The sequence below is a fragment of the Kwoniella europaea genome, chromosome 1, assembly GCF_036810445.1.
Source record: "Kwoniella europaea PYCC6329 chromosome 1, complete sequence".
NCBI classification, from domain to species: Eukaryota; Fungi; Basidiomycota; class Tremellomycetes; order Tremellales; family Cryptococcaceae; genus Kwoniella; species Kwoniella europaea.
In genome coordinates, this window is record NC_089487.1 from 6,349,079 (window position 1) to 6,370,262 (window position 21,184).

A 21,184-nucleotide genomic window follows, 5' to 3' on the forward strand; every position below is an offset into this window, starting at 1 on the left:
GGAGGAAGAGAAGGAGTATACCATGGATATGGTAAAGTATGAAGAGATTCGTTAAACAGAGTTCTGTGCAATACAAAAAGCATATGTGTATTTGAGATAGACAAAAAAGAAAGAGCAAATCATCACCATGGGAGCATTAAGGATCGTGATCTAATCATGAAGGGAAAGTCAACGGTAAAGGGTAGCAGCAAGAAAACGATACGGGAGACGAAGCTAAAGCTAGATTATAATTGTTGGACTAAATGATCATAGATCATATATCAGCCCGTGTCATTCGATAATACTCATTGCAACTCACTTTGAGCGATAAGGAACTGCTTCTCGTCCTGTAGCCGTAATGTATACGTCAGCAACGGCAGCGATTGGCGAAGGCATTACTTACATTGAATTGTTCGTCTATAATTCCAAAAAAAAAAGTAATAGATTGGTCAACCAGCATGAAATAGAGATTGGGCGAACGCAACATACCGTCTTTATCATTATGGAATTCCTTCAAGAATACCAACAATTTGTCCTTATTTCGTCTCAATATAGCCGCTATCTGAGCAGGCTTATTGGGGTTCGCAACGAAAACCTAGTATAACATCACAAATACCTGGTAAGTACGACTGAACCCTTCCCGAGGAAACCAGGCAAGCCAACCCACCTTGAACACGTGGAAAGCTTCGAACTGGATATTCCTACTCTTGTCTCTCAGGAAGTTCATCATCATCTTCAGATTCGCTTCGGAAGCGATATATCTGGTCATGATCGAGTAGTTGGCTCGATCTAGGAGGATCTCGCCGAGCAGTTTGAGGGACTGTCGTTTGGTCACATAGTTGGCGGAGAGGATGAGAGTGGTGTACATGTTGAAGAACTATCCACGGATCTGTCAGTACCACCACGATGACTGATTTCTATCGACCGATATCGACTGTACTCACTCGGTCATAATTTGCATCGAGATACTGTGCTACCATAGGCTTGTGCCGAGTGAGTGTTTCCTGCAATTTGATATAGTCAGCTTGACTTTAGCTATCATAGGGGGAAAGAGCTGGAACTGACCTTCATACATGCAAAAGCATCGGTCGATATACCAAAAGTCGTATTCTCGATATAATTAGGGAAGGTGTAGAACCTAAAGAAGCCGTCAGCTTAGGCCTCCTATAGGTTGTGGCTTATGGGTACTACGGGTGAAGCATCTCCGAGAATAGTATGAAACACTCACTGTTCAGAATACAGCAATATCCTAGCAAGAGGTTCATATCTCAGCATTTCTTTTAGTATCATACCCGTATTCAGTGCGATGTCGGCATTTGCGTAACTGAACGAGATACAATGTTTCAAGTCAGTATAGGTTCCCTGTGCCTATCAATAATATGGTCCGTGCCGACAGAGTTCGATGAGAGCTGGGCACTCACCCTTTCAAGGTGTTGAAGATGATATCAGGTCGAGTGGCTATGATATCCACTGTGGGTGATCTTGTGCCGAGTTGTCGACGAAGGAGGGTATTATAGATATGGCAAACATCCTTTCGAGCCTATATGACGGAGTATGTGGACAGTGTGTTAGCTACAATGGTCGTACAATCGAGGATCGAGCTTCATGTAACATGGAGGAACTGGAAAGCAACTGCAAAGTTCGCAAGAGTAGACTAAGAAGAGAGCAAGATCTCACCTCGAAATCAAATTTCCCTAGATGTATCACCATCAAACTCAGCAAGTCCTGGGCATACACTTCATTCGCTATTTGAGCTATGACATCGGGTGATGGTTCTGATTCCCCCTCGCCCAACAATGAGTTTTTCGTTGAAGCTAGCAGACGAGATACTTCTTCGTTGATCTAAGACATCCTCATACATCAGTCCGGAATGACGGGAAGTGAATGATTGCACCTCGCAGGTAGGACGCAATGGTTATTCAAGTTGATTGACACAACCAGACTCACTCTTTTCCTTCCTTCCCCTGCTGCTGACTGATCCAATCTCAAGATGTTATCCTTCAAGCTTTTCACCGTCTCCGCGGGTGTCCTAGTCTTCTGACGATTGAAGAAGTTCATATCTGCAGAGCGGTAGGAGGTGAAAAGGTGTGGCGGGTTGAGTGATGGATGAAGTGGAAGTGGAAGTGAAAGTGGAGGAACTGATGGTAAGGGGGTCGACGACCTGGCAGGTGGAAGATTGACGAGGATGTACCGCTAAATTGATTGGATGACACTGGAGAAGCTATTAGAATAGCAGCGATCAGTGATAGCTTGTCGATTGAGAGTGGGTATGTATGTTTTGTGATGTGTATGGTATATGAAGAGTCAAGAATGAATATAACATCAATATCAATATCAACCTCGACCGACGCGCCTCCCAGCAACAACAAAAGTCAAAAGTCAGTGCACATCATCCTGACATTACGTAACACTCATTTGCCACCTTGCCCTTGTCGTCACTACCCCTCATAGCAGCTACATCAATACATGTACTTCTTACCGTCTGACTCTCAGTTATCATATATCATCCCACATCAGTCCCAGCTGCAGGTACTGCGCCCCTCCATCCCCACCAAAGCGACACTGAACAAAGACATACGATAACAGCATACCAATATGGACAATTCACCAACGTGAGTCTCAATATTTCCTCCCTCACTTCATTACCCCTTTGTCCCATCATAGAATTCCCATTAATCCTCTTCTATGGAATAGCGCCCTGTTCGAAAACTACGATGAAGACTTCAAGCAGCTCCTCGCGAGTCTGAAGGGCAAGCTGGAGGGGGATGTCAAGCAGCTAAAAGGAGGTAAGTGCTCATTACTACCCAAAGCAAACGTTCGTACATGACCAATGCTGAACGATGGAATGGGTTACATAGAACAACGAAAATCTGCACTTAAGAAGGTATCAGAAGAGCTTGACGAGGCTGAGGAGATCGTAAGTGGGAATTGAACAAAGTCTATCTGTCCAAAACCTGATGTTTTGATATTATTGTTGTAAGGTCGCTCAAATGGAAGTCGAACTCCCCTCCATGCCCTTATCGATCAGACAGACATACCAGGGTCGTTTAGCAACATCGAAACAAGGTTTAGAGAAGGTCAAGAAAACTTTGGTACGTCTAATAAATCAGTGTTATCTGTAGTCGTCATATAAATTACGCTTATAGTGATATACTGTTGATAGCGAGATGTTCGATCTGAAAACCAACGTAGCGAATTACTTTCTGGTCCAGGTGGTTTCCCCAACTCTGATGACCCATATACCGATGAGCCTTCAGCATACTCTGCTCGTACACGACTTCTACAGGGCACCGAGACCTTGGCGGATGGCTCAAGAAGATTAGATAATGCTCATAGGATCGCTTTGGAGACTGAGGATGTTGGAGGTGAGATTTTGAGGAATCTAAGAGGTCAAAGAGAACAGATTGAACATACTAGAGATACTGTGAGTGCAATCATTGTCTGGAGGACAAGCTCACGCAAAGATTTATGCGGATGCTTCATGGGTATTTGGTATAGTGGGGATAAGTGGTGCTGACACAACATGGGTTACAGCTCGTACAAGCCGATTCCTCTATCGATCGTGCTGCAGGTACTCTCAAAAAAATGATTTTCAAGTAAGTCGCAGTACACTCTGAACGTTTGCTCACCCCTTTCGCTGACTTCCTTTCACATAGGATGTATCAACAAAAATTCCTTTCAGCGGGAATCATCATCGTCCTTGTCTTACTCATCTTCATCGTCTTATGGTCCAAGCTATTCAGGTAGATGTTCATCAAACCTCAGCACAATAAACATTCATACGATCATACTCCCGCCTCGCCTTCGGTCAAGCTGGTCGAAGAGGAGAAGTATCTGTGCAAGTCTGATGTCCGGCAATATACCCGTTGTACAACTCATCTAGTCTCAGTAGTAATAGATAATAAAATGTAATGATACGGATCTGGTATAAACTCCAACATCGACGATGATGGCGATCGAGTCAAACCTTAAACTGACGTGTTGCATAGCTTTGGGAAGAAAGGAGGAACCTCCTCTTCCTTTGTTGAGAAGAAACCTTTGTACTGAATTCTTCTTCGTCGATGAAATTCCAACCATATAAGCTCATTCGCGCAACAATGACTGACCTATCTGGCTGCCAGTCTTATACAACCACAGAATATTTTGACATACTTGGCTTCACTCATACAGTACAAGATGCCTAGATTCGGAAGTACTTCACCTAAGATGGATGAGGTATTCAAATCTCATCCCAAACCAGAAATCATAAAGGTGAATATCGTCTTTTGACGTCTAACTATGATAGTAGATATGAGTTGATGCCGGAGATATAGGAACTGATCACAGCTAGACGACTTCGAGCGATCGATATCCTCCAAAATCAAATCCCAACTAAGATTGTCGAAATCCAAAAATTGATCGACCAAGAGGAAGACCCCTCGTCGCCCTTCTACAAAGGACAAGTATTCCAAGTGGCTTATACTGATCCTAAGGTACTTCAACCTTCCGAGTTGACCCAAGGGAGTCAGCCAAACGGGGAAGGAGAACAGGGTAAAGAGAAGTTGGTCTTACCTCAAGATATCACTAAACCCGAGGCGAAAGATGGTGAAGGGTTGAGAATGGGTCCTCATTGGTTTGAAGTGGTTCAGGTCAACCCAGTTCAGGTCAAATGTATGGAGATCGTCACCCAGTGAGTGTAACATTCATACATATGCATTTCATCACTTTGAGTTAATTGATACGAGTTTTGTTCGATGACAGAGAGCTTGAAGACTTGCATATGCTCGCGCAAGACTTGAAAGTATGGTTGGAGATTGAAATTCCAGTAGTTGAGGATGGTAATTCATTCGGTAAGCTAGCTCAGGATCTCCTCACCTCGCTTGATCTTCCGTCAATCATCGCTAACTCAATAGCAATTTATCCAGGTGCCGATGTTCAAGCTCACTTGATCTCTCAACTTACCGATGCTTACAAGAAATCCAACTCGATGCAAAATGGTGTACGAGCCCATCACGGTGATAGGTTGAAATTGGCGATGGATTGGGCGAAATTCCCAAACTTCCATGATTTTGTTGTGCGTACATTGAATCACTTTATGGATTATACTGCAATTTAATAGAGTACTGATAAACTTGGCTGTTCCGATAGGGTGCCATTGCTACGGTGAGCTAACAGGACGATCATCAAAATCGTTTGAATGAGCTGAATCTTCTACTCCGTTTCTGATCAGAGCGACCGATTCGATCACTTCTTGCTTCGATCGTACCTTCGTTCCATCCTTACTTTGTATGGTGGACTACTGACCAAATTCGAGAGGAACTGGTCCAAGGTGATCAACCCAAAAGGTAGCCATGAGACTGGAGGGATGTACTAGATAAGACGAGTCAGACTTAGTTATTGTGATTAGCAGGATATCAATTTATTTGCATGCATTTACCGTTAGTGTCGGATCTCAATGATCACTGCAGGCATAATTGCGAAGCCCAGTATACACGAGGATCTCCTTCAGAATCCGGTGTTGGACTAAGGCTAAGGCATGGTCGGATATGACTCCGTTCCAACCATTTTGTATCTCAATCAGCCCGTTATTGTCGAACGTACTAGGCTAGCTCCGATCCCAGCAACAGCATCCTTATTGATCCCGAACCCAAAGAATCCAACGCAGCGTAATGATAATAATGACATGAAGAGCATGCTAAGAAAGAACCAATCTGAATCCCAACCAACCCGCCTGATCTAACCCCTTCCTCCGAAGCTAGACCAAGTTTATTTGATTTCCTTGATATCCAGTTTAGTTCTTTCTTCGGAAAGAGCAGCCTGAGAAAAAAAAAAGAAAAGAGAATAACAAGAGTAAGTTTACACTCCACCCCCAAGGATGTGAATAATCGGAGACAAAAACTCACCTTCAGTCAACTTAGCCTTACCACCGGTTGGTTGACAAAGGGCGGTAGCACATCCTTGGCATTGAACGACGGTGGAGGCGTGGGAGAAGACGGTACTATTCAGACAGAATTCATATCAGTTCGGTACGTCAGGACTGATTAGACATGCGATTAGGTTGAACGAGGATGAAAGGATTGGTATGTACGATTTGCCACTATCGGCTTGGTTGGGGAAAAGGCGAAGGGGAACTTACGTGATGGCGAAACAACCTGGGCACTTAACATCCATGAAGAATGAGTTTGGCTCTGGGACAACTTTCTTGAGCTTGTGAGTTCGGGCTTGAACATCAGCAGGTCTGTTGAGGAGGTCGACGGCGAGAACCTATAGAGGATTTTGGATTAGTACGATGATTTTTATAGTTGATGTAATTATGCTATAAGAACAATGGGAGATCGGATGTGCCCATTCTGACAAATTCCCAAAAGTTTGACTTTCATCTCAACTCCATATTGCTGAGCAGGTGATGGGATCGGCAGGAAGCGTAACAACAAATACGACTAGGACAGTGACCAATGCCTTGTCCCCATCGATCCCATCACATCACTCTATTCACCCTCGATCCGATCGATTCTTCCTATCCGTCAATACTACCCTCTCGTACCTTCCACGACGCTGCTTCCTTCTTCGTTGACGCTTCTAACTGTCTCCTGACAGACCCAATCCAACCAGCACATCCGATCACGCAATGTTCCTATAGTCCACACGACCAAGTGAGTCGAGTACTTACCATTTTGATTAGCTGTTACTTTTTGGTGTTCGTTGGTGTATTTGGTGTGTATATGGAGATCGCAAGAATGTCGATGCTGACGAGACCTGCGTAGATGTTCTTTTTAAGGAGTTGAAGGTTATAAAAGATGGAGGATAGTGAGATCAGAGAAGAACGTCTTAGTATGGTGGCAATGGAAATTGTGCTAAAAGGAACCCACAGTGACTGAGTGAGTGGATCGAATGTGGCAAATTACAAGAGATCCTGAAAACCAGCACAACATTATCACCGATCATATCACCGTGTGGCATACATCCTCGGTGGAGAGCCGGGTGACATAACCTCCACCTGTCTTAAACTCCGATAGGGTGTTGATGTTATCACCGATAGAAGCGACACTCCCAACATGTCAAAACATCTGTTGCATCGTCATGAAACATGTGGGATATATACAACAACAAATGATAGCACGCAAGATGACGATGGTACTTGTATGTGTGAATGACCTATCCTAGCTCAACGAGACAACTCCTTTGTTTCCGACTGCTACATCTGCAGCACGTCCATTACTGACCAGCTTCTTGTGGCTCGCAAGCTGTCGCTTTCTCTCGGTGGAGAAGGTCTCGGTATGAGACTTCTTCTCCGCTCGTCGAGCCTAGGATGCGATCAAAGACCGACATCAGTACACAGTGGTACATTTCAGATAAGCAAATCCCTTGCAGAACATCACTCACCGCTCGTTCGGCTTTAACTGTTGCCTTTCTCGCCTTCTTCTCCTCAGCTAATTCACCCTTCGGTCGAGCAACGGTGACTCTAGGTGTTTCCCGTTCAGTCTCAGAACCTGAGTCGGTGGCATCCCCTTCTTCCTGGCCGTCTAGCTCGGTCTCAGTAGCGGCAGCGGCAGCCTGTCTTTCTGCTCGGGCTTTCATCTGAGCAGCATTTCGGGATCGGATCATACCAGGATGATTTTCGGTATTGGTATACGTAGCTACTCAACGGGTTAGCCGAAGAGCGTGAATTATGAGAGATCAGTATCACTCACAGAGAATGGTCTGCACATCCCACTTCTCTTCCTCGGGCTGCTCAACCTTTTCTTTTGGTTCCTTCTTGACTTTTTCACGAGTCTTACCATTCTCTCGATCCTCCTGCTCGATCTGCAGAATTCGCCGCCTGTTCTCTTCTCTCAAATCATCTTCACCATCAATGGCCGCTCGGAGAACACCGAATCTTTCGGTACCTGTCAGACCAGTGCCACCCAGCGCAGGTCGCATCCGACGGCCGACCACTTCGTAATTTTCCAAAAAGTCGTCCATGATCTCCTCGAAGTCATCTCGAGTTATTTCAGGAGGTCCGCCAGCAGCTTTAGCAGCATGTGATGCGAGAGAGAATCGTGAAGAGACGGAGAAGCTGGATGCAGCGACAGAAGCGGTATCGTCATCGGGAAAGTCTTCATATTCTTCCTCCTCTTCTTCGTCTTCATCGTAAAGATAGTCCATCTCAATCTGAACAGATCGGGAATCAGTATCGTCATTTGTTATACACATCAAGTCTTTCGACTCACTTTATCAAATCGATCATCCAAATCCCTCAATCCCTGCGTTCTAAACATACTAGAACTACTCATACTCATCCCAGATGCATCACTCGGTCCTCTCTTCCCTCTTCTTTTCTTCCCGCCAACAACCATCATATCATCAAAATTACTGGCAAGTGACCCGACAGTATCCGCCATTTCTGACCTTTCTTCCGGATCGATATCGGACACTTCATCTGGTAAAGCTGCTTGTTCTCTTTTGAAAGCCTTGAACCTGTCTTCCCACGTTTCCTCTTTCGGTTCACCGACAGGTGCAGGTCCTTCGTCAACACCCCATTCCCTAAACTCCCAAGGTACTTCTTCCTCTTCTTCTCTTTCTCCATCATGAACCAGCTCATCGAACCATCCCTCTTCATCTCCTTCATCGTCCACGAAAGCATCATCGTCAAGAGCTTCCAATACTTGTCGAAGATGTGGGTCCATATCAGGTTGTAATCCCTGTAGCTCTCTAGGTATCGCTTCTCCTCTATTCTGGGCTTCATAGACCGATATCTGTTCTCTACTGGGAAGTACATCTTGAGGTAGCAGATCAAACATGTCATCTTCCTTTGCTTTGCCTTTCCCCTTGCCCGTTGATTTCATACCTCGAGCGATACCTGACCCTCTTGGTGCAGCGATCAGGAAAGAATCGAATCCACCATTACCGACGGTCTTGAGATGGGACATGTAGTCGTAAGAAGAATCATCGTATGTGATACCGTATAAAGCTGCTTCACCTTCATTCTTTCGGATGGCAGATGGGTCCACACTCTTTTCCAATTCGGCGAGAGTTATCTCAGTCTACAGTGATCACAGAGTGAGTGTTAGTGGAAATGATTAATGTTCGCATAGGAACGCATGAGCTCACCTTCTTCCCCGATTCGTTACTCCTGTTCATGGGCTTGAACACCCTTTGACTTGCTTCGGGATCATTGATGAGTGGATCCTGTTGAGAACGGTGCACGAGCTGGAAATGTTGGGCATTCGGCTGCCTGAAGATTGATTTCTTGGGAGGCATCTTGAGTGTGTAGCTCTCTCTGTTAGCACTTCCCCGTGCGAATGGACAGCTAGAGATGTATATGTGTATGAAGCGGTGACGAGAAGAAGATAATGTTGAGACGAAGATATCAACAATTTAACGATTCACGATGAAGTAGATTGAAATTTTGCTTCCGTCGGATCGAAAGAGAGGAATTGATGGAAAAAAGTTCGAAGTCGCCGCTGAGCACCTTGATTGTCCATCCATATTTCGCTCATCATTCTCAATCCAAATCACTTGACTACCATCTAGCATCTTCACACATCAGAACACAAGTGGTACCGTAAGATCTCCCCACCTAAGCAATCGACTTGTCACTCAACCCACACGAAATGTCTTCCCTCTTCGGTTCCTCTGGTGCGACTCCCGGTTAGTTGGTTTCTTCGATCCCTTTCCCTTCAGCTTCCATCCCACGGAGAGAATTGCAGATGCTTATTTGACTTCTGATACACAGACATGGCTGCTCGAAAGGAGCAAATGAAGCAATCCATTCAACAAGAGGTGAGTTTCCGAGCAACCTGTTTATATGATTTCGATCCCTCCTGATCTATGAGAGATGATTTGCCAAGGTGTTGGACACAGCTGATTGTACTGCCCATAGCTTGCCATCGCCAATGCGCAACAACTGATCAACAAGATCAACGAGAACGTGAGTAGTTACCTCGGACCCCTCGTGAGGAGTTGCTCAGGCTGATTCACCATTGTGTACTAGTGTTTTGCCAAATGTATCACTAAACCTTCCACCTCCCTCACTTCTTCGCAAGAGGTATGTCACCCTTCCCTTCTTGACACCAAGTTAGGTACTGATTTATATGTAGACTTGCTTGTCGCAATGTATGTCCCTTTACATGGCCGCTTTCGATCAAGTATCTCGATCGTATGTCTCTAGAATATCGAAAGAACGAGGAGCCGCCCCCGGTATTGGTCTTTAAGAAATGTAGCTATAACAAACACATGACATCATGTACATACACAACTCCATGCATCATATGATATAGATAGATAACTACAGAATGAATCACTCGTCATCTTCTTCTTCGTCTTCATCATCATCATCATCATCATCTCCACCCTCTTCCCGCCAGACTTGGTAGACTTTACGTCGATTACTCTCTGTCGCTTTCTCGTTGGCAGCAGCCTCAAACATCCGTTTCAGTAACCCCTTCTTCAATTCCCTCGCACTTGATCGGTCTGTTTGTCCTTCCTGGCCCACACATGAGTGCATCACGATATGAGCAAACATTGGTTCTTCCTTCTTTGACTTCTTCGTCGGCCTTTCAGCATCCTGCTGCAGACTGAGAGAAGGAGACGCGAGAGTTAGACATTCAAGCAGAGGTGAGAAGACGGATGACATGAGACGAGTGTGTACGGTAGATGTGGAGGTGCGAGTGAGAAGGATGATGTGAGGTTCGAGAACGGCAGTCAGAGGACAAGCAGGCTATTGATGGAAAATATGAGTGATCCATAACTTATGATTCTATTTTGGCGCTCAAAAGCTTACCTGAGAATCGACCTCTGGAAGCGCTAGAGCTTTGTTCAACTCATCCAGGTATATATCCGCAATATGCGTCGAGATTGACGTTGGTACTCGTCGATCTTGCCACCTACGGTGAAGAGGAAAGGTCAATGATTGCTTTTTACGCTTGGTGTTCCGCACTACTCACGTCATGGGACCTCCATCCTTCGTCAATATCCTGTTCACAGCCTGAATAGCATTCTTCTCCCATTTCTCCCTAGCCAATAAACGGAAAGTTGCATTGACGTATTTTCGCATGAGAAGATAATATTTGTCCATCCTGTGGGAAGTTTCGTCCGTAAGCAACGATTCTTGTGTAGAGTAATTTCTGAAACATGCCTCACCGTAATCTATCTATACCTGCCCACTCCCGCACTATAGCATCCCAAAATCCCTCTAAAAAGGCTATACTGGCATCAAACCGATCTTGTGAGGAAGCAGTTTTGGGTTTGATCTGAAGCAAGAGTTCAGCAAGGTCGGCAGCAAGAGCTTGTTGCACCAAAGGTTTATCGGACATCCAGAAGCCTGTCGTGGTGTTAGCATTGAGCACATCCATAAGAGCAGGAGCGGAATCCCAATATTTACAGTAGAATAGCCCTTTCCATAACTTTGCCATCTCGTCATCGTCCAGTCGGACGTATGAGCTAGATTCTCCTTCGGTATCTCCACCTTGCGATAAAAACGCTATCAGACCAGCGATGGCCCTGTCTCTGACCTTTTTGTCTGTCAAGTCGGACTCAGCACGATTGTGTTTGTCGAATTATCAAGGAACCGTCGAAAGTTAAACTTACCAGTGTGAGCGAGCTGCTTCCCCAATGGCATAGCGGCCTGAGCCTTGGTCTCCTCCGCAGGAGCAGCGCGAGACTTTCCCTTCCGAGAGGTTGCTGATGGCATCGTACGAATAGATTTTGTGATGTGTCGACAGTGAAACGACCAACAGAGGAGAAATTATATGCAATATACGAGTACAAACAGAAATATAGATGCAATCAACATTTCAACTTTTGAGACAGAGATAATGTCACGTGACACAGCCATTCGGTATATGGGATGAATAAATGGATGTACGGATGGGAGATGCATTTCATATAACCTATCAAGTATCGAGATTGTACATGAATGCATACTTGGACGACTATCGACAATGATAGCTGGTACTCAGTCGAGCACACCCATCATCTTATCTCCAAACGGACAGCGAATTTTCCAGGTTGGAAGCTGATTTGTTCTGTGGCACTATCAATCATCCTCGCCCTCATCTCTTCCCAACTTTCCTGCTCATGTGACTTGACTGGATACACCTTGAAGTTTTTGCACAACCCACTGACGATGCTGGTCATCTCCACTTCGGCGAATCGCTTGCCCAAACATTGTCGAGCGCCCAGAGAGAACGATACGAAAGGAGGCATATTGCCGAGATGTCGACGGGGATTGAACTCCATACTGTCTAAACCCCAAGCATGAGGATTGATACTGGTCGCTGAAGAGTCTATGACGAAAAGAGACCCTTTCTTGACAAGATGGGTACGAGTAGTAATGTTGCCTTCAGCATCCCAAGTGGTGTAAGGGACAAACACGTCATCGATGGCTTCCTTCATGATCGTACTAACTATATCACGAAGTCGGAGGGTCTCGAGGCAGACCGCCAATGTAAGAGGCAACTTGTGCATGTCCTTGTAGGCTGTATAGCAACGTTAGCATCTTGGACATGAAACCACTGTTACTTACTAGGTTGTTCATCACCACAGGCGGAAACGATCTCTCGATAAACCTCTTCCTGCCATTGGGGGTAGAGTGCCAGATAGGCAACAGCAAAACCAAGTGTATGACCAGAAGTTTCATGACCGGCACTATGGAAACGAATCACGAATGATCTGTGATAGAACTTTCTCGCGCGAACACTTACAAGATCAACAGCCCTGGTTCAGATTTTGTGGGTGAAAAAGCCAAGTCGGATTTGAACAAAACATAAGTACTCACACATATTTCCTATAATCTCGCTTTTAGTCAGTCCTGCCACTTTCTCGTTACCACCTTGAAGCCTTGCTTCTTGTTCTACGCCGAGTTGCGAGTGGACGAGAGCACCCAGGAGGTCGGTCGGTGCTTTTTCCTCCTCGGTACTGCTAGCGGCACCGCTGGTTTGGAGCTCGCTACGCTTATCGAGGTACATATGTTCGAGGTGAGCAAGGAATGCTTTTCGAGCTCTCCAGAATGGCTGGAGCCTGTTGTCCAATGAAGTCAATCACTTTCCACTTCATGAGTTAAATCTGCTACTCACCTATGTAATGGTAATAATCTCATGACCCACTGACGCTTCATTAGCGCTATGAAAATGATGCCCAGTGATGGAATCTCACTGCTGGGAGTATTATCTGAAGTAACACGCTCTGCTCCACCACATACAGGGATTCCTCGAAGGGAACTATTGCACGACTTTAGCAGAGGTTTTGGAGACCTTGAAGGATCACTGACTATCGTTTCCCTCTGTTTCAGACATCTTCCAAGGAAAATCTTTGCCAAAACCTTTACGGCCAATTACGAGTAAGGTCACCTGATGTCCTACATCAGCTTTGTGGTGTGGGATGATAATGGGAATCGAAACCTACTCTGATAAGAGCCTCTCTGACGTCTTCAACAACTACCTTTTCTCCTTGATCCACCTCTTCACTAATGAAGGTGTTCAAACTCCATCTCATAGCTTCCCAAACGCTTGCCATCTGTCGATCACTAAAACACCTTCTAACCACTGACCAATGTCGCTTGTGCTCGTCACCCGTTTGTGTGGACAGTAGAGTCTTACCGAAAACGTCAAATCCGATGTACCTTTGCATATGCAATGGTTTATGGAACAAGTGAGGTCGCAAGCTGATATATTGAGCGGTGCTTGGTGAAGAGGTCTCATAGGCGGGTGTGGAAGATAGAAGAGAGGGAAAGGCGATCAAGTCAGATCGCGCATGTTGGTACTCTGTTTCGGTTCTTTAGTGAGCAATAGCATTCTTCAGTGACTGGGTGACTTACTTAGCCAAGGCTGATACACTGTGTAATCGTTTACAGGACATATCCATGGTATATGAGGTAATCGAGTTCTTGTACCAGGCTCAAAGCCGAAAAACAAGTTGCGATGTTAGGTAAAGCTTTGATGTGCTAAAAGTGATACCCTCAGCTCTCACCGTATTGCAAAAGATCCACTCTGACTCACATTGAGAATAATGAGGTATCTGATCACCAATCTTAAAATGATAGCTAGGCAAAGACCAGCGAAAACGGCTGACCATTGTTGGTGGGGTTGGAGAGTGGCGAAACTGCCATATAACGACGACATGATTGCTTTGGATGACTGTCACTATCTGTGCCAGTTCTGCCAGTTGATGACATGACTACGGTAATCATGGGTTTTATATCTAACAGTGCAGAGGGTCGAATGACGAAGCGATGACAAGGTGGGGAAATCGTCTCAACAATCGTCTCAACAATTCCCCCACTCTCACCCAAGGGCGTATTCAAAAGAAGCTTGATGCGCCTTCCAATCTGCCTGTTCGCTTCAATGTCATAGGAACACAGAAGTGTGCGCATACACAAACCTAGCGTATCACGATATATCACCTAGTGTATGTCAACTACAAAAGTATCACATGCCTGAACACGCGCTTTCAATCCACTCTCTCTCCCTACCAACGGTTGTCAGATTCTCGCATCCATCCCTCGTCACGACCACGACATCCTCAATCCTGACGCCCCCTACGCCCACATATCTGTTCAAAACTTCTTGATTAACAAATTGGCTAGACCATACACCATGTTCCTCCATCAGCTGAGGTGCGAAATAACATCCTGGCTCTATCGTAAGCACCATCCCTTCGACCAACGGCCGTCGGATACGGAGATAGGCATAAAGTCTAGAAGGTGTCTGTTTCGACGAATCTGGTATCGCTTCGTGGACAGATTTGAGATATTGTCGCGAGTCATGGACGTCTAGACCGAGCGAATGACCTAAACTGTCCATGTCAGCTCCGTATATCGTCTTACAAACATAGAGTTAGTTACTTACCTAAACCGTGAGGGAGAAACCCAGCTGTCACACCACTTTGCAAGATTTCCTCCGCATCTCCTTTGAATATACCTAATCGAATGAATTCATCGATCAACACTTTATGTGCATGAAGGTGCAGGGTATCCCAATGTACTCCTGGCTGCACAAGAGCCTCGCATTCCTGTCATGGTCAATTAGCCATGAAACAGCAGGAATGGAAATATAACTCACTTTTTGCATTTTTAGAACAAGATCATATATCTGCCCTGCTTCTTTAGTAAACTTCCCACCATTTCCTACGGGTATCGTTCTGGTGATATCAGAGGCGTAGCCCTGCCACTCGCAACCTGCATCGATCAGAAGCACTTGAGGAGTGAACGCTTTGCTATGTAATTCCGTTGGAGAGGTTTCATGTGAATGAGAAGGGGTTAAGGTTCCACAGCATCCACGAGCGAGTTGTGGAGGAGTGAAAGAGGTATCTCCTGGTAGTCGGGGGATGGAAGTCGAGGGGAATAGGCGATCGTTGCAGCTGTCAGATCCGCTTCAGCGATTGACATTCCGAGAGCGACAGCTCACACTTACACATAGTGAAGTGTACTAGCCCTTGATCCACTAGCGACTATAGGAAGGTAGGCCTGTGTGGTGGCTCTAAAGCTCATATGTCAGTACAAGAGAATTCTAAGTGGAATATCGTACGCACCCCATACGCCTGCAGGTAGCAACGAAAACAGCCTCGGCATCTCCTTCCGATTCAATCTCCCATTGAGATAGACTTTCTTTTCCCGTTCGCTGTTGATGTCCACCTTTTCCAGCTTCCCTATCACGAGCAAACTTTCCTAATTCTCTCATTACCACTTCATGTGCTCCACTTGATATCTGATTAGCTTTCCGAATCAGCTCAATTTCAGAGCTGTCTTTGGTCATTCTGGCGATATGAAGGGCGGTGAATAAGTGGTCTGTATTCCTGACTAGCCCTTGTGTCTTCTCAAAGATCTCAGGCAAAGCGGGGTATTCCATCGTATTGGGGAGGGTATGCAGGATCACTTCGACGTTGTGTGCGTCTTGAACGGCTGACTGCAGGAATGCGGGAAGCGCGGTCGTGTGTTGTATCTTGTCAGATTCGTAGATAGCTGAAGCTCGTTCAATGGAAGGGGGAGGGACGGACCACATCGTTTCTGCAGGGTCTTCGGGAGGGATGAACAAGTTATGAGATAAGTTGGTTGGCTCAGGATTGGGTGATAGAGAGAAGAATAGGATGAGGGAGCATGCCGGATGAATGACACCAGTAAGATAGTTGAAGTTGGCTTCTTGATCTACCGTAGACTTGTCAGTATGAGTCAGGTATGGATGATGACTGAGACTGTACTTACGAAACGGGAGTTCTCGATCAGTATCGTCTCTATACAAGGTTGGTGAAGCCTGCAAGAAGACGCCGTGCGTCTTACCGCGGTCTGCCTCGGGGATGAGCTTGATCAGCTCTTGGACCACTTTGACGGCATGTGAGCGAGCTGGGTATTGAGGGGACATATCGAGATTGTGCGACAATGATGGGGATGTTTATGGGAAGATGAATAGATGAAGAGACCGATAGGCAAAGAGATCAAGTTGAATGCTTTTTTTGTTTGTGCTCGTCGATGTGGTTCGGTCAAATCCGATCGGATGGTTTTCCATCCAGACCCCGTAACCCACGAGCTATACGCTACAAGACAAGATGTACGGGCACATTGGGGTTGACAGTGTCGAAACATCAGCTGGTCGTAGCGGTCATTGAGCCTATACCTGTTTGACCTGCGGAGATCCAAGTATTCCGGATCTCCGACTGTAATTGCGTTTGTTCCCTCGTGTGCCACGGTTCAGCATCTATGTGCCGATATCTGCACGTTCTAACTCAGGAAAACTATTCATACTGATACAACACATGCATGACGAGGGTGAGCGAGAGACGAGGACAGTGCGACTACTAATACAGTGGACCCAACAGATCTTCTTGTGACTTATATTCTATCAACATGCAAGTCTTTCTTCTCCTCTTTTCCATGTTCCCTCGATTTAGATCGCCTCCTTTCCAATCTTGCCACTCCAGAGTCTGAAAGCAGCTTGTCTAATCTTTCTTCCGTATACGTCTTCAGGTCTTCTTCTATTGATTCATCATCGGTCCCCACTGCCATATCTTTCATCATTGGTGTTGCTGTAGTAGATTTAGCTTGAGGAGGTGTCTTCGGCTCCGCATCAGACGCCAAGAAGGTAGAGACAGCGATGGTTGCGACGACAATGAGTATGATGATGGCTGTCCAATGTCAGCCATGATCATTGTGACATATAACTCACAGATAGCTCGTCTCGTTGCATCCCATTTTACACTTTCAATCTCCGTTCGAAGATCACCCAGTGATATCGTGAATTTATTGTTAATTTCCTATCAAACCGTCAGACGACTGTTGACTGTTATATGATCCACACTTACTTCAATGTATATATCGAATCCTTTCATTTCAGTCCTTGTCTCTGCTTTTCGATTGTTCATGTCCATCTCGATACTGGAAGAACAAGGTGAGCATACTGAGCTCTATCTCATTCAAAAGCACTCACTCATGCTTGAGGACCTGCACATCCTCCTTCATCTTCTGCTCCAAGCCCTCGACTTCACGCCGTATAGCACCGGCCATGGCCTTGAGAGCTAGACCATCATTTCTTGCCTGAACACTCAACTCTGTCCTTAACTCAGACAGCGCCGCGTTGAAAAGGTATGCTGCCTGAAATGGTCTGTCAGCGAGAATCCTAAATATCCTAAGCTGTAGCTCACATTTTCCGCATCTTCCTTACCAACCATAGTCTCCCCTGTCTGGGTACCCCTTTTCTTGATCATCTCCCTGACCGCTTCCATCAAAGCCCTTGCGCTGTCTCGACTGATATCGTTCTTCTCCAGATAGCTCACGAATGCATGAGTATCAAAGGGATGCTGTAGATGTCTCGAAGTGAAAGGAGTGCTACCTTCTGGAGGTGCCGGCAGAGATGTAGCATTGGCGAGACCAGTCGTTGACGATGTGACATCCTGATTAGGATCGGGATTACCATTACTAGGTTCCGATTGGGAAGAGCTTTGAGCGATCACTGGAGGATGCAGTATCTCGTACCCAGCGGGATCTCGTCTTTCCGACGTATGATCGGGTCCCGGCGCCTGAATGGATATTTGTCGGAGGAATGTGGTAGGCAAAGCATGTCTGTCGGTGTGAGTGAGATGGGAATGGAAGGAACGTCGAAGCAGCAGTCGGGAAGTCGGTGAGGATGGACAGCCGAGTATTCTGCTCAGATGATGCGGTATGGAGCGAGTGCCCATGATACTGCAGAGGCCGGATAGTTTCGATATCGATGAGAAGACGTATTCGATGTGTACGAGGAAGCAAGACGAGAGCAAGAGAGCAAAAGCGAGCCAGAGATCAACAACGATGACATAGTGTATATGTATATGTATAGGTTGGATACCATGACGTGGATTTGTTATCAATCGCTCGACATGTGGTCCAGGCCGCCACGTGCACAATCGTTATCACTTTCAACCAATAGCCCATGATGACAATGCATCCCATCCTTACCTCCTCTCATACAGACTCACACTGACACCTCTTATCGATATACTGGTCAGATCAGATCATACTTTCCAACTGCTTCCAGCTCCTCGGAACCCCGCAGAGATCACTAGATTACCCCGTCGTAGGATTGTGGTGTCAAGGTTTTGCTAGATTCCCGTGCCATTGGATCGTCAAGTGTCAACCTATCAATCTCCATATCCAGCAACCCAAATTGAATCGGAATTCGTCATGGTATGTATAGCTCCGTTCTGATCAGAGCCGCCTGTATGAAGCTGACCGTCTTTCAAACCCTCTCTCAGGCCGGTGCAATGGACAGAGCGAAACGGGATCTTCCCAAGGTAAGTGACCTCCGCCAACCCGAGTCGAGTGATGGTCTCATCGGTTCCTTTGTGTAGGTCCGAGATGAGGAAAGAGAGAGAATGTTCGGTTCGGTCTACTCGTAAGTCGTCCAACATAGTCTGAAAATCCCCAATGGATCGCTCATTCTCGTGAAAACCTGCAGCGTTTCCGGACCGGTCGTTATCGGTGAGAACATGCGAGGATGTGCAATGTACGAGTTGGTCAGAGTTGGACATGATGAGTTGGTAGGAGGTGAGTCAACCGCGATCTAGTACTCTGATTGTCCTGACATGATCCCCCGCAGAGGTCATTCGAATCGAAGCGGATCGAGCCACCATCCAAGTCTATGAGGAGACATCCGGTGTCACTGTTGGAGATCCGGTACTCAGGACCGGTAAACCATTGAGTGTTGAACTTGGGCCTGGTGAGCCTTTTGGTAGATTACTGTCCGCTTGTTCGATGCTGATCGCTTTCTCATAGGTCTCATGACAAACATTTACGAGTGAGTCAGGCAGAATGAAGGGATAATAAACCGCTGACATCGTCACAGTGGTATTCAACGTCCACTTAAATCTATCCAAGAGAAATCTCAGAGTATTTACATTCCTCGTAAGTCCCCTATCATCTCGAGTGTTATGAGTCTTTGACACTGTGTACAGGTGGTATCAATACCGAATCCTTGAGCAGAGAGATCAAATGGGATTTCAACCCTGCGTCTTTCCGAGTTGGTGACCATCTATCCGGAGGTGATATCTTCGGTAGCGTCTACGAGAACTCTCTCGTAGACAACCATAAAATCATGCTTCCCCCTCGAGCCATGGGTACCATCACCCGAATCGCTGAGAAGGGTAGCTATACCGTCGAAGTAAGTAGATAGGTTGCTCGTTCATGCCAGTTAATTGACTTCGATATAGGATGTTGTGCTTGAAACCGAATTCCAAGGCAAGACCACTCAACATACCATGATGCAGCTCTGGCCTGTCAGAGCTCCTCGACCAGTTGCTCAAAAGGAGACCGCCTCTTATCCACTCTTCACTGGACAACGAGTTTTAGATGCGTTGTTCCCATGTGTTCAAGGTGGTACCACTGCTATTCCTGGTGCTTTCGGATGGTGAGTGCCTCGTGAAGCCTGGATGCATCTCAAGCTGACATTTTGTCTTAGTGGTAAAACCGTTATCGTACGTGTGACAACTCCACAGTATCTCAACTATCTGCTAATTCTGGTGTAGAGTCAAGCCTTGTCGAAATTCTCCAACTCTGATATTATCATTTATGTTGGTTGTGGTGAGCGTGGTAATGGTGAGTACATCTGGTGGACATAGTGACGAATTCTGCTGACAGTTGTGTGTAGAAATGGCTGAAGTGTTGGCGGATGTAAGTGTATTGTCAAACCTCTACGGACCATGCTGATAACGAGCAGTTCCCCGAACTCACTCTGGAACGAGATGGACGAGAAGAACCCATCATGAAGCGTACCGCCCTTGTCGCCAATACTTCCAACATGCCAGTGGCCGCTCGAGAAGCCTCCATCTACACTGGTATCACCTTGTCCGAATACTTCCGTGATCAAGGTAACAACGTTGCCATGATGGCAGATTCTACTTCCCGATGGGCCGAAGCTTTGCGAGAAATCTCTGGTCGACTGGCTGAAATGCCTGCCGATTCCGGTTACCCCGCTTATCTTGGTGCTAAGCTTGCCAGTTTCTACGAGCGAGCCGGTAAAGTCACTTGTCTCGGTAACCCTGTCAGACAAGGTACTGTCTCTATCGTTGGTGCCGTCTCTCCACCCGGTGGTGATTTCTCAGATCCAGTTACCAGTGCTACCCTCGGTATCGTGCAAGTGTTCTGGGGTTTGTCCAAAGCTCTCGCTCAACGTAAACATTTCCCTTCCGTCGACTGGAATGTCTCATACTCCAAATACCTCAAGGTCCTCGACCCTCACTACGAAAAGAGTAACCCTGGTTTCATCGACTTGCGTACCAGAGCCAAGGAGATTTTGCAAAAAGAGCAAGATTTGGCAGAGATTGTACAGCTTGTAGGAAAGAGTGCTTTGGGTGAGAGTGACAAGATCACTTTGGAAGTCGCTCGAATGCTCAAGGTGAGTTTTAAAAGTTTTAGAGTTAGCTGACAATTTTTAGGATGATTTCCTGCAACAAAACGGTATCTCCGAATACGATCGATACTGTCCATTCTACAAGACTTCAGGCATGTTGAAGAACTTTGTTGCCTTCTATGATCAGTCTCAACGAGCTGTGGAAACCAGTGACATGACTTTTGCCAAGGTGAGTTGAGCCAATCGACCTCTCATACACAAGCTCACACCATTTCGACCTTGCAGGTTCGTGACTCCGCCGCCGATGTCATGTACAAACTCTCCCAAATGAAATTCGAATCGCCCAACACTCAAAGCGAGCAAGATATCCAAGGTAAATTCGACCAATTATACAACGAGATCGGCGAGACCTTCAGGCGAATGCAAGAATAGAGTGC

At 46.1% G+C, this 21,184-nt stretch overlaps 11 protein-coding genes across 11 annotated transcripts; 4 read left to right on the forward strand and 7 right to left on the reverse strand.

Annotated features, from left to right (window-relative positions):
- Positions 1 to 284: 284 nt before the first annotated feature.
- On the reverse strand, positions 285 to 2,037 carry V865_002413 (uncharacterized protein; the record flags this gene model as incomplete). Its single annotated transcript, XM_066226214.1, has 10 exons — positions 285 to 326; positions 383 to 396; positions 469 to 574; positions 647 to 856; positions 924 to 983; positions 1,045 to 1,117; positions 1,208 to 1,303; positions 1,401 to 1,519; positions 1,657 to 1,821; positions 1,927 to 2,037. The coding sequence occupies 10 exons, from the start codon at positions 2,035 to 2,037 to the stop codon at positions 285 to 287; spliced, it is 996 nt and encodes a 331-aa protein (XP_066082311.1).
- A 537-nt stretch (positions 2,038 to 2,574) lies between these two features.
- On the forward strand, positions 2,575 to 3,726 carry V865_002414 (uncharacterized protein; the record flags this gene model as incomplete). The annotated part of the gene is made up of 7 exons (XM_066226215.1): positions 2,575 to 2,591; positions 2,674 to 2,765; positions 2,838 to 2,896; positions 2,961 to 3,071; positions 3,143 to 3,403; positions 3,514 to 3,575; positions 3,636 to 3,726. 7 exons carry the CDS (start codon positions 2,575 to 2,577, stop codon positions 3,724 to 3,726), a joined length of 693 nt encoding a protein of 230 aa, XP_066082312.1.
- A 429-nt stretch (positions 3,727 to 4,155) lies between these two features.
- V865_002415 (uncharacterized protein) lies at positions 4,156 to 5,332 on the forward strand (the record flags this gene model as incomplete). The annotated part of the gene is made up of 6 exons (XM_066226216.1): positions 4,156 to 4,230; positions 4,293 to 4,648; positions 4,720 to 4,808; positions 4,884 to 5,032; positions 5,107 to 5,121; positions 5,189 to 5,332. 6 exons carry the CDS (start codon positions 4,156 to 4,158, stop codon positions 5,330 to 5,332), a joined length of 828 nt encoding a protein of 275 aa, XP_066082313.1.
- A 417-nt stretch (positions 5,333 to 5,749) lies between these two features.
- On the reverse strand, positions 5,750 to 6,631 carry V865_002416 (40S ribosomal protein S27; the record flags this gene model as incomplete). Its single annotated transcript, XM_066226217.1, has 4 exons — positions 5,750 to 5,775; positions 5,862 to 5,956; positions 6,095 to 6,222; positions 6,629 to 6,631. The coding sequence occupies 4 exons, from the start codon at positions 6,629 to 6,631 to the stop codon at positions 5,750 to 5,752; spliced, it is 252 nt and encodes an 83-aa protein (XP_066082314.1).
- A 487-nt stretch (positions 6,632 to 7,118) lies between these two features.
- Positions 7,119 to 9,198, reverse strand: V865_002417 (uncharacterized protein; the record flags this gene model as incomplete). Its single annotated transcript, XM_066226218.1, has 5 exons — positions 7,119 to 7,262; positions 7,342 to 7,595; positions 7,650 to 8,109; positions 8,169 to 8,981; positions 9,049 to 9,198. The coding sequence occupies 5 exons, from the start codon at positions 9,196 to 9,198 to the stop codon at positions 7,119 to 7,121; spliced, it is 1,821 nt and encodes a 606-aa protein (XP_066082315.1).
- A 353-nt stretch (positions 9,199 to 9,551) lies between these two features.
- V865_002418 (mitochondrial import inner membrane translocase subunit TIM13) lies at positions 9,552 to 10,151 on the forward strand (the record flags this gene model as incomplete). Its single annotated transcript, XM_066226219.1, has 5 exons — positions 9,552 to 9,588; positions 9,674 to 9,720; positions 9,821 to 9,868; positions 9,932 to 9,985; positions 10,038 to 10,151. 5 exons carry the CDS (start codon positions 9,552 to 9,554, stop codon positions 10,149 to 10,151), a joined length of 300 nt encoding a protein of 99 aa, XP_066082316.1.
- Positions 10,152 to 10,237: 86 nt separating this feature from the next.
- V865_002419 (uncharacterized protein) lies at positions 10,238 to 11,629 on the reverse strand (the record flags this gene model as incomplete). Its single annotated transcript, XM_066226220.1, has 6 exons — positions 10,238 to 10,657; positions 10,721 to 10,823; positions 10,884 to 11,015; positions 11,080 to 11,260; positions 11,321 to 11,458; positions 11,527 to 11,629. 6 exons carry the CDS (start codon positions 11,627 to 11,629, stop codon positions 10,238 to 10,240), a joined length of 1,077 nt encoding a protein of 358 aa, XP_066082317.1.
- Positions 11,630 to 11,910: 281 nt separating this feature from the next.
- Positions 11,911 to 14,057, reverse strand: V865_002420 (uncharacterized protein; the record flags this gene model as incomplete). The annotated part of the gene is made up of 10 exons (XM_066226221.1): positions 11,911 to 12,416; positions 12,464 to 12,585; positions 12,712 to 12,957; positions 13,014 to 13,042; positions 13,093 to 13,157; positions 13,208 to 13,286; positions 13,342 to 13,700; positions 13,754 to 13,771; positions 13,849 to 13,879; positions 13,935 to 14,057. The coding sequence occupies 10 exons, from the start codon at positions 14,055 to 14,057 to the stop codon at positions 11,911 to 11,913; spliced, it is 1,578 nt and encodes a 525-aa protein (XP_066082318.1).
- A 306-nt stretch (positions 14,058 to 14,363) lies between these two features.
- On the reverse strand, positions 14,364 to 16,292 carry V865_002421 (uncharacterized protein; the record flags this gene model as incomplete). Its single annotated transcript, XM_066226222.1, has 6 exons — positions 14,364 to 14,725; positions 14,784 to 14,946; positions 14,997 to 15,294; positions 15,348 to 15,413; positions 15,466 to 16,078; positions 16,136 to 16,292. 6 exons carry the CDS (start codon positions 16,290 to 16,292, stop codon positions 14,364 to 14,366), a joined length of 1,659 nt encoding a protein of 552 aa, XP_066082319.1.
- Positions 16,293 to 16,759: 467 nt separating this feature from the next.
- On the reverse strand, positions 16,760 to 18,102 carry V865_002422 (uncharacterized protein; the record flags this gene model as incomplete). The annotated part of the gene is made up of 5 exons (XM_066226223.1): positions 16,760 to 16,953; positions 17,094 to 17,181; positions 17,230 to 17,302; positions 17,355 to 17,518; positions 17,569 to 18,102. 5 exons carry the CDS (start codon positions 18,100 to 18,102, stop codon positions 16,760 to 16,762), a joined length of 1,053 nt encoding a protein of 350 aa, XP_066082320.1.
- A 561-nt stretch (positions 18,103 to 18,663) lies between these two features.
- On the forward strand, positions 18,664 to 21,179 carry V865_002423 (V-type ATPase, A subunit; the record flags this gene model as incomplete). Its single annotated transcript, XM_066226224.1, has 14 exons — positions 18,664 to 18,693; positions 18,751 to 18,794; positions 18,858 to 18,946; positions 18,999 to 19,118; positions 19,175 to 19,196; positions 19,245 to 19,303; positions 19,354 to 19,559; positions 19,609 to 19,805; positions 19,857 to 19,872; positions 19,924 to 19,993; positions 20,046 to 20,068; positions 20,115 to 20,792; positions 20,935 to 20,976; positions 21,033 to 21,179. The coding sequence occupies 14 exons, from the start codon at positions 18,664 to 18,666 to the stop codon at positions 21,177 to 21,179; spliced, it is 1,743 nt and encodes a 580-aa protein (XP_066082321.1).
- Positions 21,180 to 21,184: the final 5 nt, after the last annotated feature.